This window comes from Amphiura filiformis, chromosome 14 (genome assembly GCF_039555335.1).
Source record: "Amphiura filiformis chromosome 14, Afil_fr2py, whole genome shotgun sequence".
Classification (NCBI taxonomy): Eukaryota; Metazoa; Echinodermata; class Ophiuroidea; order Amphilepidida; family Amphiuridae; genus Amphiura; species Amphiura filiformis.
Window position 1 is genome coordinate 48,108,578 of NC_092641.1, and position 27,847 is coordinate 48,136,424.

Sequence of the window (27,847 nt, forward strand, 5' to 3'; positions counted from 1 at the left end):
GTCCTTACCAACCTGTGCGTGATAACCACCAAGTACCGGCGGTGTTTGCAGAGTATAGAGCAGAAGCAGAAACAATAGAAGTAATTCACAGGATAGAGATGTTTACTGCATCTTGAGCTACAAAGGAAAACATGTTGCATAAATTCATACCGTACTATCCTTGCAAAAATACTGGAACACTTGAGTCTATTCTCTCACCAACTATGGTGTGAAATGGTAGTGGTGCTATAATGCTATTATAGTGCTTTTGTGTGATGGCAACACTTTGAGACAGCTGTTCCATCACCCACATATGCAACATTTTTAAGAGCGGGGGTGTGTACATGTGTGATTGATCGCACTTGCAATATGGATTGTGTCAAGAGTAAAACACTATCCTTTTCGATTATACATCTTTTTCAAACCACATTCATGTTATAACCAAATGTTCCAGAATTGTTTCAAAGATAATAGAATATGTATAAAAACATTCCTTCAACTGAAAAAGGCTTGAGGTCCATTTGCAACAAACTACCATAAACTCTGTGTATACTATACTAGCATCGTGATCAACTGGACCCTACACCTAAACGTTGTGCAAAAGATAGTATACATCATATAGCATGTATGTATGGTAAAGTATACACATTATAATGATATGAATATCACAAATGGGCCTCTTGATCCTTCTCCACAAAGAACTGAATACATTATAAAAGTTTGAGGATCACAATACAGAATTCAAATGGAAGTGGTAGGACTCCAACTCGGCATTGTTTGAGTACCCCTTATTGAGGGGCAAGTCACTTGTGGGGCAAGTCACTTGTGGGGCAAGTCTCTTGTGGGGCAATTCAGGCCTTTGACAAAAATGTCACACATGCTCTATTTTGACGCCCATGAATAACAAGATCATGGCAAATTTCCCGTACCATGGGGCTATTTAGAACCCAAGTTCTCCCAATTGAATTCTGTGGATTATAAACCTTTGCATCAAACTAATCTTGACCTGTTTCGAATACAGCACCAGATGTATAATTAGCAACAGCCAACGACCTACCGTCTGGAGAGCATGTCATCCCCATAGGATAATACAAGTCTCTTGCGACACAGCCCATGAAGAGGCCTGTCTTGCTATATTGCAGTATACATCCTGTATTCAACTTGCCCTTTCCCGATTTATTGATCTTTACCACCGAGACAAAGATGTCGCCGCTTTCGTTGCACGCCACTCCTAGCGGAATACAAGGTGCGCCATCTACGACAGGATCTATAGTGACGATATCCTTACCGGCGTAGTCTAACACACACACTTGCTTGGCTTTTGGATCTCCAATGACAATCTGCTCTTCATTATTCACTGCGAGGAAGTTAGGTTTCAGACTCGGGGTGATTTGTTTTGTGATGCTTCCGTCTACAGAGTCATGAATTGTGATGGTTTTCTTTTCGTGATTTCCGACAATAATTTGGCCTTGATTGTCGATGTCTATGCAATAAGTACCGATTTTCTCGTCAGGAGCCGGTCGTGACGACGTGAAGAAGCTGTGCACATATTTTCCATCTGGATTGAACATCTTAACAAACTTAGTAAGATCAACAACCATAATTTTACCTTGAGTCGTGACAGCAACATCATGGGGCGTTCTTAGCTTCCCCTCTGGCTTACCCTTGGGTGATTTCAGGTTGAACTTGTGTTGGCCGTCTTGAGCAAACACCAGGACTGCTTTCTTGCTTGGGTCAGCCACTACGATGTCGCCGTTCGGTGAGACTGCGATGCCTCTAGCTCGAGTGAAGTCGCCGGTGTCCTCACCTTCTTTGCCAAAATCAAGTACTTTCTTGAGTTGGTTGACTTCTTGAGCTGTAGCCTGAGTGTCTTGGTGAGATGCATCAGAAATACCTGGGTTTAAAATAAATAAAGAATTGCTTGCTACAATTGCTATAATTATGAACTTTAAATCAAATTTTGTGAGTTTAAAATTCAATGTAGTATAAGCTTCTCAGATGTGATAAGTCTCTTTACCTTTAAGGGGTAAAACTAAATACTGATAGGGTATAATTGCAAGGTTTTGCATGCTGTACACAACACATGCCTCCGTACTTACATTGTACCTCTGTCGTGACCAAGCAGAACCAGCTAAAATGTTACAGATCTCTGCAAGATTCTCCAATAAATTTCAATGCCATGTGACTCCCTGAACTATTTGTGCCTAAACTCTAAAATAAGGAACATTTCGCACTTTTTTTGTTAGTTGTATAACCAACTTCAGCTCTATACTGGATTAAAATGCCTGCTCTATACAGGGGTGTGATTAGCTTTTCAGGAAAAATCCTGAAAGTAATAAAAAAATCCTGAAAAATAGCGTAAAACGGGGCTAAAACACACAAAATCGGGCTGAAAATTGATAAAATTGCGGAAATTTTGGGCACAAAAAATCCTGAAATCAGGAAAAATCCTGATAAATCACACCCCTGTCTATATCATCTGCCTTGTGAATAGTCATATGATCATATCCATGGTGCTTATTACAATTGCAAACTTACCTATACCACTGTCGGAGAGTGGAGTAGCCTGTGTCCTAGGCCCTCTACCAATTGATGCTTGAGGCTGGTCACCAGTTCTTGCACTCCCCTTTGCAGCTCTTGATGCACTCTGTTCCTCCTGTTAAACCAAAAATAGAAATATGTTTAGGTTTACACCACTGTGATTATTATAAAATTGGGCTAAAAAATATTCTAGTTGAAATCCATACACCCCTTATGGAAGACATGACCTTTAATCTCCCACACAGGGGGTATTCAGGTAATGCCATTTGAAATTCACACTCCCTATGGATTTCAACTGGAATAGCCCATTCCCGCTCTATTAGAAAATTAAATTGTATTACAGTCTATGAGTGAAGGTCAAAAATCAAGTGAATTGATAAATCTAGCAACTGAGCCACAGGGTTTTTAATCTCCTGTGGGGAGTTGACACTATTTAATAATATGTTGATGAAAGTTATCCTATTAAAATATTGTAAAGGTTATCACATGGAACCCCATACACCATACAAAATCATTGTATCACAAATCCCCCTACACCTGTATACCTATCTCATGCAACCTGTCATAATGCGAGTAATCTATCTTGGTGCTTTCTTTATTAGTACCGATAGTGTTTGTTCCTAGAAGAGTTGTGAATCTACGAATTAAGATGAGCAGGGCACCCCCAGACCTGACTGTTTCTCCAGACCAGACCGAACTGGACCAAGGTCGGGTTTGATAGTTTACTTAATTGGTGGTCTGGATCAGGAGTCTAGTAAAGGGCCATGTCGGGTTGGGTTATTCCCGGACAAAACATTTCCGCGCTTAGTTATATATATTGTTGAATAAGCTTTGGGGTATGATTTTTATGACTCTGTGCTAGCTCTACAGTTTGCTTTAACATGATTGCAAGATGCAGTCAGACACAACACAGATGACATCCTCATGATCATCCATAACTCGACATATCGGCCTTGATGCTGGTCTGGTGTCAGGGAATCAGGGTTTAACATGGATACCTTCGGTTCGGTCTAGGTTGGGGATACCGATTGTGATCGAAAAAAGAAAATGTCTGGGTTGGGCCACTTCGAGGTGTTTAGCCACTGGGTTTGTTCGGGTCGGGTAGTTAACATAGTACGCGCCGCTAATCTTAACTACAATCCAGGAAAAAAAGGTTGGCACAGTTTGCCTGTATTTTGGTATATCTTTGCCCCCGCTCCCCCAATTCAATGTTGGACCAAGCCATGTTGTCAACAGGTCCGTGAGACCCTCCAACATTGAATGATGGGGAGTGGGGAAGGGTGAGATATAGGGGGGAGTCTGTACTTCACATATATTGCATGCATGTTTCCCTCGCCTCCCCAATTTTAATAGGGCACGATTTCCATTGTTTAGTGCAGGTGTGCCAACTATTAATTTCCTGGGTTGTCCGAATCAATTCCAAAAATATGCATCTAATTTCATATTTTGGCTTGTAAAATAAAAACCGTTAAAGTTATGGCCACCAAATTTTCAGGAAATAATCCTCACATGCATATCAATATATGAAATTAATATTAACAAAAAATATTGTGTAATAAGGTATAAGTCAAAAGAATGTTATATAATTGCCGATTATTTTGGAAGTTTAAAGCTATGATAACTCGTCCAAAATATGCATCTAACTTCATATTTTGGGTTATAAACTAAAAACCATAAAAGGTATGACCACCAAATGTTCAGGGAGTAATCCTCACATTCATATCAATATGTAAAGTTCATATTGATAAAAAATATTGTGAAAAAAGGGATAAGTCAAAAGAATATTATATGATTGCCGATTATTTTCGTAGTTTAAAGCTATGATAATTCTTCCAAAAATGCATCTAATTTCATATTTTGGCTTATAAAATATAAAGCATTAAGCATATGGCCACTAAATTTTCATGGATTAATCCCCATGTTCGTTTCAATATGCAAAAATTCAAATTAATCAAAAATAATATCGATAATCAATTATTATCGATTATTGATAATCAATAAATCCTTTTTTCAATATTCAATGTTTAAATTGTATAGGCCTACGCAACCAACAAAACTGTATATCTGCAGTAATTTGAAAATATGACTTTCTCCTAAGTGCTATAAAAGCATCATTTTTTACCATTTATATGCACACCATATCTCATGCAACCTGAATGAACGAAACTTGTTTCCGGTTTGGATTGTAACACCTGAAAATTCACATTTTTCGTAGAAAACGGTTCAAATATTTTTTTCTGAATTGAAAAATCTCTCATGGTATATAATGGCCATATTAGGCATTGTGATTGGCAATTTCAAACTTTTTTCAGTTCAATCATCATGGCCGTGGACACGTGATGCTCTGTTTTGAAAGCCATCCGAGTTTCCATTTTGACAAACAACTCGGTGCGGCAATTATGGTGATATTTGTACAGTACCGTAAAATAAAGGTAGAAATACAGAAAAAAAGAAGGACGGACATTGGCAAAAATTAATATAATGATGAATGAATATAATATGATGAAGGATATTGTAAAATAATAACAAAAAAGAAAAGAAAAAGAAATCTAAATATATTCAGGGGCTCGAACCCGTGTTCCAATGCGCCTGTGGCAGATGCCGTATCCATTGAACCACAGAGCTGTGTTACTTCAACATGCTTAAACTATAATATAATGCTATTCAAGATGCAATGTATATAAATATACGCTCTACAAACGGTATACAGTCAAACAAATCACACTTTTACGGCATTTGTTTCATTAACTGAATATTTATCATATATCAGGTGTTGGCTGACATTGTGCTCCACATTGATTTCAGTTTTGGGCCGGGGTAAAATGACTTTGGGACAAAAAACGAACGATGTACACGTTTGTATAAATAAAAAAGAAAGTAATATTATATTAAAATTCTTTACTCTTTAAAGACGTGTATACCGTCCGATTTTGTCCCGTAGTCATTTATCCCGGACAAAAACTGAACTAAATGTGAAGCACAATGTCAGCCAACACCTGCTATATGATAAATATTCAGTTAATGAAACAAATGCCGTAAGAGAGTAATTTGTTGGACTGTATACCGCTTGTAGAGCGTATATTTATATACATGCATCTTGAATAGCATTATATTATAGTTTAAGCCTGTTGAAGTTACACAGCTCTGTGGCGCAATTGATACGGCATCTGCCTCAGGCGCAGTGGAATACGGGTTCGAGCCCCTGAATGTATTTAGATTTCTTTTTCATTTTTATTTTACAATATTCTTCATCATATTATACATGTATTTGTCATAAGCCAATGTCCGTCTTTTTTCTGGATGTCTACCTATATTTTACGGCACTGTACAAATATCGTAATTTCCGCACTGATGATGTTTTAATATAAACATACGTAAAATTGCCCTATCTATGATACGGGTGCAATTACATTAATTTGATGTAATAATAGCTGATTGAAAATTGCTCATTCAGTTCTTTTTATTATCATTTGAATTAGAAGCAATTCGATGTAATACTGCATTTAAAAATCATTCTTTCTTTTTTTTTTAATTAGTTTTCGACGTAATTCAGACCCAAGCCAAGACGCAAAACCAGGCATTAGCGATGTTTTTAATGACCACCCCCTAAATAAACAAATAAATTTTTTCTATTTTTTTTATTTATCGTAAAGCCCTATTACTTATATGTGTTTGTGTGAAATATGAAGATAATACAACATTCCGTTGCAAAGTTATTGAGTAAAAACGGAAAACAGATGCAATATTTAGGATCTGACTCGGACAATCCAGGAAAAAAAGGTTGGCACAGTTTGCCTGTATTTTGGTATATCTTTGCCCCGCTCCCCAATTCAATGTTGGACCAAGCCATGTTGTCAACAGGTCCGTGAGACCCTCCAACATTGAATGATGGGGAGTGGGGAAGGGTGAGATATAGGGGAGTCTGTACTTCACATATATTGCATGCATGTTTCCCTCGCCTCCCCAATTTTAATAGGGCACGCATTTCCATTGTTTAGTGCAGGTGTGCCAACTATTAATTTCCTGGGTTGTAGTATTGGGCTATTCCAGTTGAAACCCCTACACCCCCTATGGAAGACAGGACCTTAATCTCCCACACAGGGGGTGTAGATTTCAAATGGGGTCATCCATTCAGGCAACCCCATTTTATTTATACAGCAATTTATACTCGTTGTATGCAGCGTTCGAAATAGGGCCGGTCAGCCGGCCATTGGCCTGTAACTTTTTGGCCTGGCCAGTAACTTTTCTGACTGGCATCTAGTTGCCGTCGGCTGGCCGGGTAACTTTTAAGGTCAAGCCCGCTGGCCTGTAACTTTTTGAGGCATATTTCGAACACTGGTTGTGTGAAAGATTAAGGATATATCGTCCTTAGGGGGTGTATGGATTTCAACTGGAATAGCGCAAAACAAGGTATCTACTCCTTACCCTACTCATCTCTGCTATGATGGTTTGGTCTGCTGTGCGAATCATGGCTTTGTGATCCTGGTTGTACAGTACTGATACACGCTTTTGGATTTCTAGAAAGATAATTATAATAAAGATAGCATGAACATAAATTTTAAGATGCTGCTCAGTGACAAGACTATGTTGTTGACAGGGTGTGTGCTACACATGACATTGCAACAGGTGCACATTGACACATGTTATGTTTGGCTATCTATACCTATAATCGACAAGATCCTTCAGCACTCTGCAAACACTAACATGGAGTACTGATTGGCTGATTGAATCATGTCAACATCGCATTGGCACCTCATTCGTCAAAAAACAAGCTGCATAGCATTGTGTAATCAAGATGTGACAAACTTCTTTTTTGTGTAATATTCAGGAAGAGCAGTAAGGCAATGTGGAAGGACTTTGACGAATACTAATATTAGTTTCAAATTGCCCAGTCTTATTGCATAGCAAATTAATACACAAGTAAATCAATACAATGTAAGGGAAATCAGTTTAACTATTAAAAATATTCAATTTCTAAACCCCATCATCATTCAATCTCTCTCATCTCTGTGTAAATGGGAGATTCAAATAAAAATAAGTGATCCAATTCCCATCTTAACCTTGCAACTCAGAAACACACACATGTAAGGATACCAGGTGCCAGCAAAACTTATGTGGTAAATGTATAGACCCTCCACCCCCAGACATCACTCAACAAATGATATCATTCAGATAGGCTAACAGATTCAGTACTAGCGCAAGCTCCTATGCAACACATGCAGAGAATGTCAGCGTTTGCCTATAGTATGTTGCTTTTCTGATGGTCTATTATTAATTAATGAGAACACAGTATTATATGTGACACGATCTGGTCCATGGGGGCTAAAGGAGGCAATTTTGAAAATTGAGTTGCTGCAATTATTACATTATACATACAATAGTCTATCATTTACTGAAAACACCAAAGGTCTAGCAAACTTGGTTCTAAAGTTTTTTGATGTATATTTTCTTATGTATTTTATTGTTTTTTACTCCATATTTGTGACACGATCTGGTCAATGGGGGCCAAAGGCGGCAAATTTGAAACTGAGTTAAAGGCAAAAATATGGAGTAAAAAAACAATAAAATACATAAGAAAATACACATCACAAAGCATCATAACTTTAGAACCAACTATGCTAGACCTTTGGTGTTTTCAGTACAAGATAGCCTATTGTTACTACAAGGTAATGATTGTAGTAACTCAATTTTCAAAAATGCCTCCTTTGGCCCCCATGGAGCAGATCGTGTCACATTTTAACCTTTATCTTAGTTTCAAATTTACCGCCTTTGGCCCCCATGGACCAGATCGTGTCACATATACGTTATTGGACATTGTTTTTTTTTATACTAAAGATGGAGCTTCACAGAGTATTGGACTATTCCAGTTGAAATTCATACACCCCCAATGGAAGACATGAAATTAATCTTCCACACAGAGGTGTAGATTTCAAATATATATAGTCATCCATTCAGGTAACCAAATTTTGAAATTCACACTCCCTGTGTGGAAGATTAAGGTCATGTCTTCCATAGGGGGTGTAAGGATTTCAATTGGAATAGCCCATTGTCTCACTGCTTTAATACCTTGGAATGAAGGTCTGTCATTTGGTTCAGAGCTCCAGCACTGCTTCATAATGCTGATGATTTCTGGTGGGGTACTGCTGGGAATTGCACCAGGGTCAGGCCGATTGCCCCCCTGCACCCACAAACTGACTTGGTTCTCTGTAGCAGCTAAAACATATGAAATATAAAAATTACACATTATATACCAGTGAAGATGTCATTTTTACTTGGATGTTTATCATTCACAAAGAGTTATAATACAAAGTATTGTAGAAATAATTTCGCACAAGGAACTTTTGATTGATTCCTATTGACTGCTATGATAGATGAGTTGACTTCTGACGTCATTGCCTGGCAGTATGTGTGCGCATCATCACAATTTCCATTAATTGTTTTTGCCTGGCAGCAGAGGATGTTTAAAGACATTCCCACAACCCAATGGGGTTTCTGACCTTGTATGTCTGGCTTTTGTACACATGTGGTACAGTTGATCATACCTTGCATTGGGTTGTGTGCAAATATCTGGTGTTTTCATCCTATTATTTAACATTCAAAACATCGAGACTTAGGAATAAAATTAATGCAGTGGGACAATATGAATGTTTCCAGTAAGAAAATCAACTAGACTAAGCTGTGGTCTAAGACCACGAACACAGCCGTGGTGTGACCCCTTAATGACCTTTGACTCCAAAATCTCAGAACACTCCACAGACATTGGTTAATGTCAATGCATGTGTGCACGTGGCATCACTCTGTTATGTTACTTGTGGCAGGAGGGGCGTTGTGCGGGGTGTTGGTCTCAGGCGGAGAGCGAGGCGTTCGTCGCATTTGTCCACAAATAAAAAGATACCACATATGAATTGGGTAACCACAATTCATGTGTGAACATACCGTTACTGTCCTATGTTTTTCTTAGCAAATAAAAAACAATTTGAAGGTTTTTCGTTTTATACCGGAAGTGACCCCTTAATGACCTTTGACCCCAAATCTGTGTACACCCCCATAGACACTGGGTAATAACAATGCATGTGTGCAAGTGGCGCCACTGTCCTACAGAATCTGTGGAAGAAGATGCATTTTAAAGGTATTTCGTTTTATACCGAAGTGACCTCTTAATGAGATTTGACCCCAAATAAAAAAAATACCACATATACATTGGGTGACTGCAGATCATGTGTGAACATACCGTTACTGTCCCTTGTTTTACTTAGATAATAAAATTTTTTGAAGGTATTTCGTTTTATACCGGAAGTGACCCCTTAATGACCTTTGACCCCAAATATGTGTACACCACATAGACACTGGGTAATAACAATGCATGTGTGCAAGTGGGGTCACTGTCCAACGTAAGTTGTGGGAGAAGATGCATTTTTAGTTGAAATCACGTTTTTGACCCCTGTGACCCCTGCATGACCTTTGACCCCACAAGTTTCATGTGAAATGTAGGGGCACGGTCAGTGATCATTGTGACCAAGTTAGGTCAAAATCGATGTAAGCATGTGAGTGCTAGAGCAAATGTAATGGTTGACAGAAGAAAGAAGAAGAACGAGATCTGCAGCCAGCAGTGACAAATGAGTTATGACCCCGAATCTGTGAGAACCGGAAGTGATCCCTTAATTACCTTTGACCCCGCAAAAATATTACATAGTGCTTAGGATGTCATAAGGAATATTCCTGGTGAATTTCAACTTAATCTGAACTTATACATGGATTTTGATTTTTTTAAATTTATGATTGACCTTTTGACCCCTTAATGACCTTTGACCTCAATGAAAATAAAACCTTATGTACACCGACAAAATGCATTGTTCCAATTTTAATTAAAAAATTCTACTTTGTTTAGTTGTCGAGATAAAAATTCTTAAAGTTATTTAGCTAAAAACAGGAAGTGACCCCTTAATGACCCTTGACCCCAAAATAAAAATACCATGCATACATCAGGTAACACTAATTCATGTATGATGATTATATTACTCTGGTCTGTTTACATTTTGAGATAAAAAAATTTTAAACTTTTTTGATAATTTTGGTTTTTGACCGGAAGTAACCCCTTAATGACCTTTGACCCCAAAACTGTAGGCATCCTACAGACCCTAGCTAGTAGCGATGCATGTGTGCTAATGGCGACTCTCTGCTATGTAATTTGTAAAGACAGTGATTTTTTGAATATTTTTTACAAATTGTTCAGACTTTTACCGAAGTGACCCCTTAATGACCTTTGATCCCAATTCTGTGAACAACTTTTAGACACTGGCTATAGATGATGCATGTGTGTAAGTGACGTCACAGTGCTATGTAATATGTGGGAGGAGTAGCATTTTTAGTGAAAATCCAAGTTTTGGCCATTGGCCGGAAGTGGATGACATTTGACCGGAAGTTGATCATGTGACATCTGTGGCACCACCAAACGGTTCTACTGACCAAGTTTGGTCATCATGCCTGAAAGCATGTGGCTACGATGGCTAACGTCACGGCTGTGTAAATATCAGTCCTAAGTCTCAACTATTAGCTTGTTGGCTGCAGTTTTAAAATGACCATTTTGTGTGTGTGGCAATGGGGACTTTGCCTTTAAAATTAGGTTATATTGATCAAATTTCCCAATCATAGTGCATTGTATTTTTGCCTTTAAGCCTCCTCTGGCCTGGCAGTATCTGTGTTTTTAAAACTATTACCACATAACAAGAAGGCTATTGAACAGGGAAGTGGTTGTATGCAGTTCGCTCAAGCATATCGATACACCAGGGGTAGCGTTTTAAGGGGTCTTGGGGTCCAAGACTCCTTGATTTGGCAGGTCCCTGTGATTTGGACCCCTTAATTTTGTACGTCTGTGTAGAATTAGATGCCTGGACCCCTTAATTTGCCAATTTGGACCCCAGGACTCAGCAGGTCACCGCTAACCCTGCGATACACCCGTCCCTTGCCTTTGTTATCTATTGGAGGTGGGTAAAGAGCTCTATGGAATTCAATCAACTACACACTTTGAATCCAAGTTTGCTGGTCACATAGCGAAATAATCTGGATGTTCATTAAGTGGCGGAGTTGATAAGCTTTGATTCTACATTATTGTAAAACACCAATGTATGTATGTGATCTCTGTAAGATTACAAAAAATATAGCAATATTACTTACATGCTGGCCAAGGCTCCTGACCACTTAGCAGTTCATGTAGTGTGATTCCAAATCTAAATATAAAGTGGAATGGAATTAAGGCAATTTAGACTAAAATATATTTTGTTTTGCTAGCGAGTTCAAGTTGCGACTTTCGTGAACATAAAACAGCAGCTCAAACACCACATGTAACAATTCATCATTTGTGGATTGTTACTTCATTTGTGGTAGCTGAGGCGAGAGATAATGATGAAATCTACATTCAAAGATCAACTGAACATTCATTCAGAAAAAACGATAGGAATTTTTATTTTTACAATCCTCTACCATGTGATCGATGAAAGGCAGGTACAATATTTTAAGTAGTGGATGCCGGCGCAACTACGATCTACTACGACAGTACAAACAAAATTCCTATCATTTATTCTCGTTCTTAGTCAGTTAAATATTATTTTAATAAATAAACACTGTCATGAAAACCCCCATTCTTCTGAAATGAAAACTTGTTTTCCATTTTAGTTGGACATACTACTCACTGCCATCTCGTTTGTGTATTATAGAACGCGCTACATATTCGCACTTCAACAAGCGTCTTATGCGGCGACACGGTTGCCAAGCCACAGCTACTGACTAAGGAAAATAGCTCAAAATACATAGCATGGTGTTTAACCGGATCTAGCATTGTAACTTCCATAGTTCTGTAATGGGCTAATCCAGTTGAAATCCATACACCTCTGTGGAAGACATGACCTTAATCTTTCACACATGGATTCAAATTGGATTACCTGAACGTGTGACTCCCATTTGAAATCTACAACCCCTGTGTGAAAGATTACCATTTCTGGCAAAGAAGAACTGCAGTTGTTTACATTTTGAGAGCATGCACAGTGTAAACACTGTGGAGGGATTCTGATTGGCTGATCCAATCGTCTGACAAGCATAACAACCGACGTATAATCTCATTGGCCGATTTCTGTGTATGTCACTCATTAACAAGGTGCAGAAACAGTGCAAAAGACTACAATACTTCTCTGGACGCTAGTGTAATATAAGGTCATGTCTTCCATAGGGGATGTGTGGATTCAACTGGAATAGCCTAATTAAACAAGAAAGCAGATTTCTAGATTGATGTCTTCAGCAACATAATCACTTAGAGCCATACATTGAAAATCATAGTTTTCCAGGAAAATTGTCAGAGAGTAACATGAATTACAAGGTGTACATTTCACCTTGAGCACAGAGATAGTCTTACAATTAGGGTCTGATTAGACTTCTCCGTAGTCCACTTGCCCATTTTGCATACTCTGGCTATTACATTTAAGCATAAAACTCTGATTTGTATTAATTTGTGTGCAATTGATAGATTTTCACATCTGATATTTTCAGTCACCATACTCCCTCTGCTTGTTAGCTTCCCAAGTGGACTACCGGTACTTACTTTGACTTGCGGTTAACATTCTTAACACAGGACTCTATGGAGAGTTAGGCCAATTTCTTAGGCTAACTAAAATTGGCCATGATGTAATGCATCTTTAAATGGATCTGGCTTGTGATTGGTCGCCCAGATCACACTATTGTTTAAATCCTCAGTGCACATGCCATTACCATTAACTACATAGTACACAACAATCTATGGAAGTTGCGGTACCGTTTGTGGTGGCGCGAAAGTTAAACTCTCAGTAATGCATGGACGTACATTTTAGCGTGTCATATATGCTTAGTACTTGCGGTTTATTGGATTGATAAACAAGTATGATTGACAGTGTGTTTTAGAGACCAAAGTCCCGGGGTAAAGTTCTGCTTAGAAGTCAAAGTACATTTTTTACTCCGGCTTTCGCGATCAATAAACTGGTAGATTCCAAAATCAGAATTGTTTAGTATTGAAGTGAGCAATTATAATTATGCAAGATATTTTGCATTCAATAACTTTTATTGTCACTAATCATCTAATTAAACTCTTTATGACCATTTGGCATTTTACTATTGAACACTTAATTTTAACATGTTTAAACATCAGTATAATTTTGAGTTCAACGGAATGCGTTTATCATGATTAAATAATAATAATATATCTTTTATCAAAATTCGACTATGGCATAGTCTAGGGTCTGATTTTCCTTAAGGCCACCCTACATAGTAGGAATACTTGTACTTTGAATAGTCACTTAGACTCTAACTTCCACACCTGTTTTTTCAAGTAATGGCTTCAATTACTTACGTATAGATGTCAAATGGTTCTTTGGGTTCTGTTTTACTTGTTGTCCATGCCTCTGGAGGCAGATGTGTACAGGTACCAGCAGATGAATCCTGCACCTCAGAGGAAGATTTCTTGCTGATGGCAAGACCCAAGTCACCAATCTAGAAGGAAAAGGATGGAAAACATGAGCCATATATTTATATGCACAAAAAGAATGACAGGAAGAAGATACATGCATTTGAGATGTGGTCATATATGAGGCTGCAGTGAGTATCTTGGAATAAGATCAGAAAATCCACACCATTAAGAAGAAATTGTGCTAGTTTGGCCACATTGTAAGAAAGGATGTTGGAGTCGAGAAGCAGATTCTTCAAGGAGCAGTGGAAGGTCATCGTGGAAGGGGAGGTGCATCATCTTGGACAAACTATGTGAAGAATGTTTCATCACACGGAATGTATGGTGCAACATGTTTGGCTTTTGATAGAAGTAGAAGGGGTGCTCTTGTGAAGACCACAGTAGCGCAAGAGACAGAGAGAGAGAGAGAGAGAGAGAGATGCACAAACACACATTTTTTCTCGCTACAGGTATACCAACAGCTAAGTCCATTGGCAATTTCTCGCTGGGCTGATGACAGTGTTGTAAATGCTCACTGCATTTACAACCCCAACAGCCAAATAGCAAGCCTCAAATTCAAGACCTAATATAAGGGCAAACCAATGGCATAGATAAACATAGATCGCTGAGCTCTATGATGCCGTTTCATTGCAAATCACACACTGAAAACCTGTTACAGAATGAGGAGACATTACGAAAACAGCACCAAATACAACAAAAATAGTAAATGAATTTCATATTTTAGCACATTCAACTTCGCTGTGTACCATTGTTTCAGCAATTGAGCAATCACATTCCAAAATCTTTAATAATATTTGGTGCTGTTTTTCGTACAGCATTTTATTTCATAGCAGGCAATTCAGGGTTTGATTTATAGCCTGGAGAGACGACTTCATCAGTTCTACATCCATTTTTAAACATTGATAAAATGGTGCCATTATCCATTCTAAAACGTTGGAATAAAGATTGTTATCTGTACCTTTGCTTCAAAGCCATTGCCCACAAATATGTTGCTGAGTTTAACATCTCGATGTATTATGGGTGGGTTCAGTGTGTGTAGGTAATTGAGACCAAGAGACATATCCAATATCATGCGGATCTTTCTGGCAAGACACACCTCAGAATTCATGTACTTCTGACGGAAGGCTTTCAGGTTACCTACAGAACAAACAAAGCACTGGTCAGTTACAGTAATGCTCCTCATTTGTAGGAGTAACGTAAAAGTGAAGGATTTAGAATTCTTGTTTCTGATGAAAAATTAACATGAAGGAAAACAGCAGCGTTAAAACACACTTTTTCACCAGAATGCTGCAGTATTAAAGTATCTGTACATAGAAAAATGTACTGCCCCTCTTCTGCTTTTGTTACACAGTGTACATTGTAGGGAGAGACGGGTAAGCTGTATTATGAAATTATTTATTATACACTTCAAGAAAGCTAGAATAAGCCGCAAATCAGAAAGTTCATATAATCACTGTAAATGGCCTATTGAAATCCTCACCACACTCCCTTGTGGAAGGTAAGTCTGCTACATGTACCGTATTTGTTCCATTAACCGCCTGTGTCCCTATAAGTGCCCACCCAGCGACTTGACTACACATGATTCTCTATCATTATGTGCAGGATCCATGCATGCAACTACTCGTGTATCAAACACAGAGCCATCTACACACAAAGCGCATATGTGACATGATCAAGGGGAATGAGTCGGATGTCGCTAATACTGATTTTGAGATATTGGCAAAGAAAGTGTTCTTTTGTTTTATATTGTTTTCAGCGATTGATAAATTGACATAACTTCACAAAGAAAAGTTGTAACAATATGGGGTTTTCAGTTTCTGAAAGCTCTAAATGTCCTTTTTAGAAACATGTGTAAAACTCATATTTGACCAGGATCAACATGTGACTCATTCCCCTTGATCATGTCACATATTCTGGGCCATTTTGTATGTAATTATGTAAACAATATAAGAAATAAGCGCCCACCCAAAATGACTTTGTTAAGCACCCTGGGTGCTTAATGGAATGAATACGGTACCTCAATTCCAGCAATCTAGGTGGCGTTTTTCCCTGTTTTAAGTTAAAATCTAGCTGAAAACTGTGAAAAATGTTGCAATTTTACATTATCTGGTTCCTATTTGGGAAATTATGAATGGAATTCCAACTTTTTCTGTTTTTTGATAAAAATTGTTGGAACTGGAATGGCCTACAACCGTAGAATTTGTCTGGAATTCCAAAATCATCAAGGGGGTGGTTTTCAAATTGAATAGCACGGACTATCATTGCAAAAATATCAATTTGTTGATAGACACTTACCATTTTCAAAGTACTCCATGACAATGCTGAGATGTTGAGGATCATCAATGATACCCATAATACGGACCAGATATGGTGAGGAGATGGCGCGCCACATCTTCTCCGCCTCTCGACGAACATCATCAGACACTCTGTAAAAGCATTTATAATTAAGATATCAAAACAATTACACTACTCATAATGGATATCAAAAAGTTCCAAAATAAAAACAATAATCATGCATAAGCTTTAGAATCCTCACTTATCAAGTTACAAAGGAATAGATAGAAGTTTGATGCACCTTGTTAAGGACTTCACTTTTTAGGAAATATGTAGGCCCAACCCCCTCTTTCCCCAATACTTACAAAGATCTGAACTGTTTGACAGCCACATCACCCCAGTGTTTGTGACTTGCCAAGTGTACAGAGCCAAACCCTCCGCTTCCAAGAATCTCACCCATGGTAACATCTTCACGGTTGACGATGGAGAAACCTTCAGGAGATGGTTGGCATGGTTGATAAGGCTCACTGGATTCAGATGTGGATTGAGATGACACCAGTGCAGGTTCTGATATTGGTGCTGATGCTGTGGTAAGAGATAACAAATGTAAATGTTCAATTGTTATAATAAGAAGTCTAAAATTTTATGTTTAATCATTCCACTTATACAACATTTTACGAAAACAAGTTTATTGTTAGGACTCGATTTTAAATGATGCAGGTTTTTCATTTTGAACAAGTCCCCAGCCCATATTTATCATGGCTGTTTTAGATACTGAGTATTAACCACGTAAATCGGTAAAAACATGTACAGTTCTTAATTTCAGAAATTCAGAATCCTCTCTGGCATGATAAACTTACTTATTATTAAACATCCATGATATAGTTAATTACCCCGATATCATGCAAATACCTCCCAATTTTAAGAGTATCATGCAATTTACAATTCAGCAATCAGATTACCTTCATCTCGCTTCATCATGTTTTTTTTAACAAATTGTAACATATCATTTTTCATCCCCTATCTTGATACCTCATCTCTCATATCCTTTCCTACTTACATGTGCCTCCAAAGCGTCTGGAGACACCACGCTTATCCATAGCCCGTATGATACTCGGTAGATTCTTCATCATAGCCTCGTCTGTCTGTACCTCATAATACAACAATGCATTGATCATCAGACCTAACCAGCTTGTTGGCTGGTAATCCTCATATTTTAATGGAATGATGTTTCTTTTTAAATGATTTGCATACTGTGCCTCTGTGAAGACAAAAAAAATAGAAAGCTATATCATCTATTATACCACTCAATACATATAGTGTGACAACTGACATGCAAGATTTTCCGGTACCATAGTGCACATTATATTGACACATATGATTAGCCTTGCAAACTATAGTGCGCGTTACAACCTGAGCTCTGAGGCCACTGTACTGCTTAGATCATTGTGGATAGTGGACACTTTTGTATTATAAATTGTGCCCGAGCATGATAAAAATTAAGAAAATAAACACACTAGGCTTTCTAATGATGCCAATGTTTATTTTTTATATTTTGGCACTTAAAGCTTGATATATTGGATGGCTTCTTCTGTGCAATATGACAATATACTGCAGGAAACATTCTGAGAATTGCCATTAGAACATTTAACAGCAATTTGTTTGTCGAGTTATTGATCAAAACATTGACAAACTTAAGGGCTGGGGTATGAACGTTTGACAGTATTTATTTTGGGACATCAGAGCACATCAGACATATCGAATTGCATTCTGAATACGAAGAATGTCATTCTGATATCAAATAATTTTGATTTTTTGAAATTAGCAATTTAATACACATTTTATGGCAAATCATTGAAAATTGATATTTTTGATATTTAACAGTACTTGAAGTAAACTTTATAAATCTGATGATTTATACTTAAAGTGTATGTAGGTGGGATGAAAAGCCGACGATCAATTGAAAATTTTGACCTTTCAGATTGATTTATGGATTTTTTTTCCCAAAACACCAAAAAAATTAGGTCTTTTGGGGAAAAATCCATATCTTCAATATGAAAGGTCAAAATTTTCAATTGACCGTCAACTTTTCCTCCTACATACATTTTAAAATATATCATTAGATTTATATAATGTACTGTTATACAATGTATATCAAAAATTTGAAAAATATCAAATTTTTATAATTTGTCATAAAATTTGTATTATTATATTGTGATTTTCAAAAATGAAAATTATTTGATATCAGAAAGACATGCTTCGTATTCAGAATGCAATTCGATAGGTCCGATAGGTCCGAGGTGCTCTCTGTCCCACAAAAAATACTGTCGAAACGCAATAAACGCTCATTTTAGATCCCTTAATATTTACACAAACTCATCAAAAACTGCAAGAGCTACTGCTACTGAATGAAATTAAATTTTTTTTAATACAATTTCTTGGGAAATTTTCCGTAAGAGGCACACTACGGTACTTGTTATGATATCAGAGAAAATTTTAAAACATATTATGAAAATTGGCCTGATATAATGATATAATGCAAAACAACATAAACGAGATCTGATTGCGTTCGCCTGTGACCGCGAGGATGCACAGCCAGCAGTGACAAATGAATCTGTGAGAACCGGAAGTGATCCCTTAATTACCTTTGAAAAAAAAAAAATATTACATAGTGCTTAGGATGTCATAAGGAATATTCCTGGTGAATTTCAGCTTAATCGGAACTTATACATGGATTTTGATTTTTTTTTAAATTTATGATTGACCTTTTGACCCCCTTAATGACCTTTGACCTCAATGAAAAAAAACCTTATGTACACCGACAAAATGCATTGTTCCAATTTTAATTAAAAATTCTACCATGTTTAGTGGGTCAAGATAAAAATTCTAAAAACAGAAGGGGACCCCTTAATGACCCTTGACCCCAAAAATAAAAATACCATGCATACATCAGGTAACACTGATTCATGTGTGATGATTATATTACTCTGGTCTGTTTATATTTTGAGATAAAAAATTTAAAAACATTTTTGATAATTTTGGTTTTTGACCGGAAGTAACCCCTTAATGACCTTTGACCCCAAAACTGTAGGCATCCTAAAGACCCTAGATAGTAGCAATGCATGTGTGCTAATGGCGACTCTCTGCTCTGTAATTTGTAAAGACAGTGATTTTTTGAATATTTTTTACAAATTTTTTAGACTTTTACCGGAAATGACCCCTTAATGACCTTTGATTCCAATTTTGTGGTATAACTTTCAGACACTGGCTATAGATGATGCATGTGTGTAAGTGACGTCACAGTGCTATGTAATATGTGGGAGGAGTAGCATTTTTAGTGAAAATCCAAGTTTTCGCCATTGACCGGAAGTGGATGACATTTGACCGGAAGTTGATCATGTGACATCTGTGGCACCACCAAACGGTTATATACTGACCAAGTATGGTCAACATGCCTGAAAGCATGTGGCTACGATGGCTGATTATGATGTTGACAGAAGAAAAAAGAAGAAGAAAGAAAAAAGAAGAACGCGGAAAAAACAATGCACAGCGCCGATGGCGGCTGTGAAATCAAGATTTGCTGTTTTGAGAAGAAGTTTGACTCTTAATTCTGACATTTTAAAAATATTTAACCATAAGATAGTGATTTGAAGTTTATGCATCATGGGACAGAATATCTCGAGGTATTATCAACAATTCTGCACCTACCTTTGCGACAATTATCACTCTCTTGGTATTTCTTTGAAAAGCACACTAGAACAGCAGACGCTTGCTCTACTGCCTCTGCCATACGGATATCCATGTTTCCTTCTGTTGACAAATAATGTACAATAATTATTATTAATAGAGATGCACCAAATAACATACCTGCTTACTGGGTTCAGTCAATCTATGGTCTTGAAGAATTAGGTTGATTTAGTCATAGTTTATTTCTCAGGGTTCCCGCACCTTGAAGCCTTTAAAACTCAAACACAGTTCAAGGACTTTCAAGGTCCAAAACATGATTTTCAAGGACTTACCATCGCAAAACAAAAATCATGATGCGGCTCTCCATGCGGCACGTAATAACGTAAGTGATAGCTCCTCTTAACTCCCCAAATTTTGTCAAAATTATACTTTAGGTAAAATTCCAATTTTCAAGGACCTTGTGCAAATTTCCAGGACTTTCAAGGCCTTGAAAAGGTGTTTACAAATTGAAGGACTTTCAAGGACTTTTCAAGGACCGTGCGAACCCTGACTTCTGTATTTACTCCGTTCTTCCCAGATACAGAAAATATATCTCTATAAAACACTCGGAAGCCAAATCCTATGGAAATGCAACAATCAACTGAAGTCATTGCGCTAAGTATGGATTCCATTCATGTCAAAATGCAAATTTTGTGGCAATTTTGACCTCCACATTATATTTTGTTTGTATTTCAATCCATTTCTGCATTGAATGGTGATCATTTAATCATCCAACACCTAATCATAGAAAGGGGTGGGTGGGTGTGTGTGTGAGAGAGGGGTGTGTGGGGTATGAGGGGGTGTACGTACCCATCTGGTCCACGTCCATCCATACATCATAACCAGCCCTTGTGAGTTCATCTCTCAGCTTCAACATCCGTTTTTGTGCGTCCCATTGGTATGAGATCATCACATGCGGCAGTTCTATTGACAGATACAGATAAAAAGAGATATCATTAAACTGGATCATGCTCTCTTTAAATAGGTGCAAAAATACATAATCATTAACTTTTTCCTTATTCCACAGGCAGCATGGACATAAGCACCATGAGGTACTGATTGAACATCATCAATGAATCAATCTTCCAGTCACCTATCTTGAGGATTTCACTGCAAGACCATTGATCAGCTATACATGTACGGGACCTGCGGCTGAGTTGGCTGATTGTTAAATTTTACGGAGTATTTTACTGGAGTTGTGCATGCATTCAAAATCAAGAGACTGGATTGGGAGATTCCAGTTGAAATCCATACACTCCTATTGAAGACATTACCTTAATCTCCCACACAGGGGTGTAGAGTTCAGTTCAAATGAAGTCACTCCTAGTCAGTTTAAATCTCATTTGAAATTCACACTCTTTGTGTGCAAGATTAAGGTCATGTCTGCCACAGATTTCAAATTGGAAACTTGAATGCTAATAGTGATTTGTTATTTCAAGCATGTCACCGTAATAGATTTCTTATTTCAAGCATGTCACCATAATAGACTGTTTGTTTCTGTGATGAAGAGCAAAAACTATACCTCATTGAACCAAAAATACGGGAACAGTGTATTAGTCTTAAGGGTCATGTTTACGGTTAGGATTTATAATTGCTCGCATTTGAAGGCATGGTTACGGTTAGGATTTATAATTGCTCGCATTTGAAGGCATGTTGGATTTTTTTGTTAGGGTAAGGGTTAGGAAAATTCTCATGCCAGCTATAGTGCATGTTCATGTGATGCAATACAACTTGAGCGTTGAGGCCTCTGCACTGCTTAGATAGATGTGGACAACATGATTTAAGTTACTAGGTTTTCGGACTAATGACCCTTTGACCATTGACCTGTGACCCAGACTATTCTTACCGGTACTGCCTGGATCAGTATTCTTTGCCATTGTGACCAACTAGCACATCATTAATTACTGCACACTGAAAATCAAATAAAGAAAACAATCAAAGTTAAAAGAAGAAAAATGTTCACAAAATTAATAAATATTTTAATTTGTCAAAATATGAGTGTCCCAAAACGCGACTTCACATGTTCAACGTCAACGATGCGACTCGGAGACGCAGGAGCGAAATTTGGACAAGCCGTATCTCCAAAATCACCTGGAGTTGAGCGCTAATTTATTCTATGTGCTCATTTAATATTCCCATAGAGGTATGCATCCGGGCCCTACTCTGCCAACTTTGGCTGAGTAACGGTACATGAACAGTAGAGGGAACCCATACCGTAGTAGCTCTGTACAACGGTATAGGATAAAGTATACATTACAAAAAGCTAGTGCAACGCAATTGCATGATTTCAATTAGAGTTTGCACTAAAAAATACAAGGCTCATGTAGCTTAAATAGAACATGTTTGTCATAATATTAATTACACAGCTTCTTGTACTTCTTACCTAAACTCCTATGCTTGAAATTGTAATAAATACTCCATTATTTATCCAGAATAAATAAAAATTCATTAGCACATGATCCAAATCATGGCACTTCAGTGCAAACTTAAGGGGGTACTACACCCCTGGCCAGTTTTGTGCCTATTTTTGCATTTTTCTCAAAAATTATAGCACATTGGTGACAAGTAAGATATGGCACTGGAAATTTTATTTCAGTCATGAAAATATATAAATGAACCCCTAATTTAGGTATGAAAATATATGAATGAACCCCATTTGCTCTCAACCAATCACGCGCACTGTTACACAGGGGTAGCGCTAGAACTAAACACTTCAGTGTCCACAGGGACCCCCGAACTTGCAGAAAATTCAAAAGTATGGGGTCCGGAGTAGAGTTTGGCGAGTCCGAGTTGCACAAATGCAGCATAAATAGTATGTCTGCAATAGCGCTAGATTGAAAAACTAGGGGTCTGCAGGGACCCCTGAACTTGCAGAAAATTTAAAAACAGGGTGTCCGAACTCTATTTTGGTGGGTCCGGGACCCCAAAAAGCAACCTAGCGCTACCCCTGCTGTTACATAGCGTGTATATGTATTATGTATGAACAACCGTTTAGTCATGAAAATATATGAATGAACCACTAAGGGGCTGTGCAATAATTATGAGGGCATTGGTAAAATTTCAGAACGGCTCGCCAAAAATCGCTTGCACCCCCTTCTCGGCCTGCCAAAATCGCTTCCCCCACGGCCCGCCTAAAATCCCCACCCCCTTTAGTACACAACATGCATGCCAAATTTTGGGGATCCCAATTTGAGTGGGCAGGAAATGTGCTATTTAACTAGCGTTTCCGTACTGTTTTCCTAAGCCTTTTTAGAGCATTTTATTTGGCGCCCCATGAATGTGTGCCAAAAATCGCTTCGCCCCCCCTCTCGGCTGGCCAAAAATTGCTTACCCCCCCTTCAAGGTTGCCAACAAATTATTGACCCCCAATTTTACCCTCCCCCAGGCCAGGCTCATAATTATTGCACAGCCCCTAATTTATGGGTTATTCAACTTATTCATCATCAGTCTCAGACTGAATCAGTCGTTTCTGCACAAGTTAAGGGTGTAATTTTAGTGAACGTTGACCGACAACAGTGGCATATATAGATTTCTTTTTGACACAGGGGGGGATGGAGTTGGAAAAAAATTCTTGAAGTATAGTCAATCCAGCACCTAAGTTTTGGCGACAGAATCAATAAGTTTATGGTACAATTACGCGCGAACAATTTTGCTATTTTGAAGCTAAATTGATGAAATATAGTGTAAATGTAGAATAAATGCTAATAAATGAGAAAATTTGCACTTTTGGGGCTATTAAAAACTGGGCAAATATGAGGTTAATTTGGTCAGAAACCCATTTAGGTAACCGTTAGCCATCACTCATCAGCAGGCGTCAACATTGGGGGGGGTGATGATTGTACATTGTATGGACCATCCCCCTGGCAAAATATTCATGATTTCAGTACGGGAGAAGCGGTGAATTCAACGAGGTCGGTCTATTCAGCGATATCGGTGGATGCAATGATACCAAATCGGTGTATACACCGATAGTGCAGCGCATCACGCTTCCAACTGAGCCCACACAAATGCTTTTAATAACACACACTTTTATCCTTCATTAAATTGTACCTTAGTAGTTATTCTTAAATTTCACCCTTGGGAAAAAAATGTTTACCGTTTTGTTTTTTTGCTGCATGATGAAAAAAATTATGATTTTCAAGTGCAAAACTTGGGATTAATGATTTTGATTTTGTGTCGAAAATCATTTTGTTTGTCTGCTATATCGTAATTTTCTGACTCCATCTTGGAAAAATGTGGGGTCAAAGGGGTAAAGGTTGCAATCAGTGTCCGAAATAAGGAAAATATGGAGGTTGTCCTGAGCCTGGACAACTTAAAGCATAAATTCTGCTTGTCCTCAAAACATTTTGGTTGTCCCCAAAATGTGTACAGGTATGCTAGGTGAATTCAAATTTGCCATCAAACTGCATCATTTTACATATCAAATTAAAGCCCTTGAGTAAAGAAAGCCAAAACTGAAAACATTTTTGTCATAGCACTTTCCGTAACAAAGTTACATCTTGTCAAAGATTGACTTTCATCAAAAAGATTCTGCTAGCAAAATTCCCCAAAACGGCATTTAGGGGTGTTTCTAGATCTTAGTCTCATGGCGATAGCAGCTTTTTTTAATGGAACTGCTATCAAAATCCCTCTAAAATTCCATGTGCGACTTGATTATCACCATAAAAAATCATATATTTGGGTCAGGTGAAGTATAGAAAACATATTTATGTAGGTTTCCTTCACCAGCCTATTCTAAAAAAAAATTCAAATTTCTATGTATTATGCATTGTGTTTGGGCCCCGGTCTCGGCGAATTTCGCTGACTAGTAAATGTGTTAACTAAGGTTTGCCTGGGATACCTAAAATGTGCCATATTTAAGAGGTAAAATAAAGTGGTTGTCCAGAGGATAAGTACATGTATCTCAATATGGTTGTCCCCAGTGATTTTTGGACAAGAGGACAAGAGGATAAGTGCTTATTTCGATCACTGGTTGCAATGCATATATGTAAATTACCGTATTGGTCCGAGACTCCGAGTATAGTCCCACCCGTTTTTTATGTGAAAATTTTTCACAATCGGGGGGTGGGATTATACTCGAATTTCAAAAAAATGAGTGTCCCTGGACCTAGACCTAGATGCTAGGATCATTCATGGTTGACCTAAAAAAAAAAAAAAAAAAAAAATTTCAAGATATTTTGTATTTTTAATATGAAAATTGATACTTTGTTTTCATGTCATACTCTATTAATGATTTCAAAATGCATTCAAATTCAATGCATTTTGAAATCATTAATAGAGTATTTTTGTTACAATTTCTGAAATTTTTCGAAAAATGGGGGGGTGGGATTATACTCGAACATGGGACTATACTCGGACCAATACGGTAATTAATTTTTAGCCTCGGATGCAAATGGATAAATATCATGGAAAAAGTTGTCATGAGGATTGGGGTATTCGCCATTTTTCTGAGGACCCGCACATGAATATTAAAATGTAGTGCCGAACATGCGCAGTGGCAATAAAACAAAATGGAAGTTCACACACCGATTCTGCTGCGGCAATTAACACAGCAATTAACACGACATTTTAAGCCCGATTTTCTTCACTTTTTTAAAATCAGTATTTGCAAATTAAACCAACATGCAGAATGATAAAATAAATATATTTTGTACTGAATTCTGAAATTTTGTAGACTTGTGTTGCCCGAGTCATGATCGGTGGATTCAACAAGGTTGGTGTATCCATCGATCATGTCGATCGTTGAATTCACCGCGATCTCCCGTACTGATTTGGGGGGATTTAGCTAGTCTAGATTTTTGGTTTTCCCTATAGCCGTGTACTCAATGCGCAGTCCCTAGCCGCCTAGTGAGTAGATTTTCTTGCAATATTTGGCCTACCTTCAAATTTGATCCTTACATGTACTTTGATTCCAGAACAATATCCAGCGTAGTAAAAAAAAAAATTTTTGGCGTTTCTGATCGTCACGATGAAGCATTTATCAGAACAAAAATGGTTGCTCAGTTCTTCGTCTCATTTGTTTTTGTCGTAGGCAGGTGGTAGGTTAGTCTCGGCACACACTGTATGTGTCTATAGGAACGACGAGCGTTAGGACCGACGCAAATTGGCTGTGCAGAGACTATCGTTTGATGGTGATCAATGACGTATTTTCACGTAACTTAATCTACCAGTCCTTCAACTGCTTACGCACGGTCATCGGGTTGTGCTTGTTCCGCCATGTTTATTGTTTTGAGATCGGGGCATTGAGATTTAGGCTATTTTATTGGAACCAAAACAACAGCGGGAATCGTGTGTTAAATTGACATTGAAAAGAACAGGAGGGATCAGCGAAATTTACTCTTGTGCGCACGCGCAGTGAAATTTGTCATTTTTCATTTGTGATCATTTTTGTTGGACACGGGAGAGAGGCGGCTTCTTAAATCATCTTTATTCGCGAAATTCCAAATGATATTATGCTTTCAAGAATTTGGTAAGAATCCGAGTACAGTTTTACATGCATCGTCCAAATTTCAAAGAAATTTTTTAAATGCCACAGCGGCGCAAAGTCTTAAGCGTGTAAATCACATTCACACACAAAATGGGAAAAACGAGTCTCAGTGGACGAACGGCGTCCATGGCATGAGACTCAGCGAGTCTACTAGGATTTAGCCCCCATCCCCCCGCTATGACCGACAAAAATGACAAAATCATGAAATGCACATGTGATATATGCAGATGAGATGCTGAATGCAGTGAATGAAATTCATTATTATGATGGAAATGCATGAATCAATGGGCATGATGGGGGAACATCATGAACATGAATCTGTTCAGCAAATAACTTCATCCCCATAACCACAAACAAAGACTGTTTCAAATTCAGCTTCATACCAAGAACCTTAGTTGATTGGAACAATTTACCAAGTAATCTTACAATAATCCTAGACTCGCTGAGTCTCATGGACGCCGTTCCTATGTCCATCAGACTCGTATTTCCCATTTTGGATGTCAATGGGAAATACACACTTAACGATTTTGCCAAGTTAGAAACTTGAAAAAAATCTTTAAAATTTTATCAATGTATATAAAAGTGGTACCAACCTTATTGTGCTTGCTAATTTAAGACTCGGTTGAAACAAAATTAAGGATCGAATGCATTTTAGTGTCCAAAAGGCAAAATTATCGTCAAAGTTCTGCGAAATCGGCACCCTAGCGAAGGGTTCAGAATTCGTATCGGTAACGAAAATATCCGATCTTTGCGATCAAAAACACAAAATTACAACTTTAAACATACTATTGGCAAAAGACATTATTACCAAACAATATAGAATAGAAAATTTGACATCATTTTCTCAAAATATTGAAAAAATTTGCTCACTAGACATCGAAAAAGTACGCAATCCAATTCCCGTTCAAACGCGTGGGAAACTGAAAGTGCGATAATCGTGACTAAATAATCCCGGACAAAGAAAACTTCAAAGAGGCAGTTAAAGAACATCTCAAGACATCAGCAGCAAGAAAGTAACAACAAAGCAGAAAGCGCACCACCACATCCTGTCCGGTTGACTCCTTTGCAATAGAAGGGGTGTTGGACAGTACACGTACATGCAAAGAAGAAGAAGAAGAAGTCAGAATCATGAATGATGCATGGATGATGATAAGCTTACCATGCTTACCCTACATTTCACTTTCACATTCATGCATTGTGCATTGCATTGAATATTTTACTTGATAGACATAGTAGATATTGTGCACAATATATTTATCCTACCTTTTCAATGAATCAAATGTAATTTGTATGGTTAAATTGAACAATTTTGCCCCGCGTGAAGCTGCAGACGTCTGCAGTTTTCGCCCAAAATA

At 37.8% G+C, this 27,847-nt stretch overlaps 1 protein-coding gene across 1 annotated transcript; it reads right to left on the reverse strand.

The window, feature by feature from the left end:
• Positions 1–809: 809 nt before the first annotated feature.
• Positions 810–27,847, reverse strand: LOC140170215 (uncharacterized). The gene is made up of 14 exons (XM_072193550.1): positions 27,756–27,847; positions 21,852–21,916; positions 20,816–20,929; positions 19,988–20,089; positions 17,340–17,540; positions 16,645–16,864; positions 16,301–16,431; positions 14,964–15,142; positions 13,892–14,031; positions 11,695–11,747; positions 8,587–8,733; positions 6,946–7,037; positions 2,518–2,635; positions 810–1,873 (listed from the first exon to the last, which is right to left on the reverse strand). Exons 2-14 carry the CDS (start codon positions 21,880–21,882, stop codon positions 975–977), a joined length of 2,427 nt encoding a protein of 808 aa, XP_072049651.1. The 5' UTR covers positions 21,883–21,916; positions 27,756–27,847; the 3' UTR covers positions 810–974.

Coding starts and splice junctions, on each gene's coding strand:
- LOC140170215 (XM_072193550.1), bottom strand. CDS start 21,882: ATGGCAAAGAATACTGATCCAGGCAGTACCG. Junction 20,090..20,815: donor GATGGACGTGGACCAGATGG/GTACGTACACCC, acceptor ATTTGTCAACAG/AAGGAAACATGGATATCCGT. Junction 7,038..8,586: donor TGACAGACCTTCATTCCAAG/GTATTAAAGCAG, acceptor TTATCTTTCTAG/AAATCCAAAAGCGTGTATCA.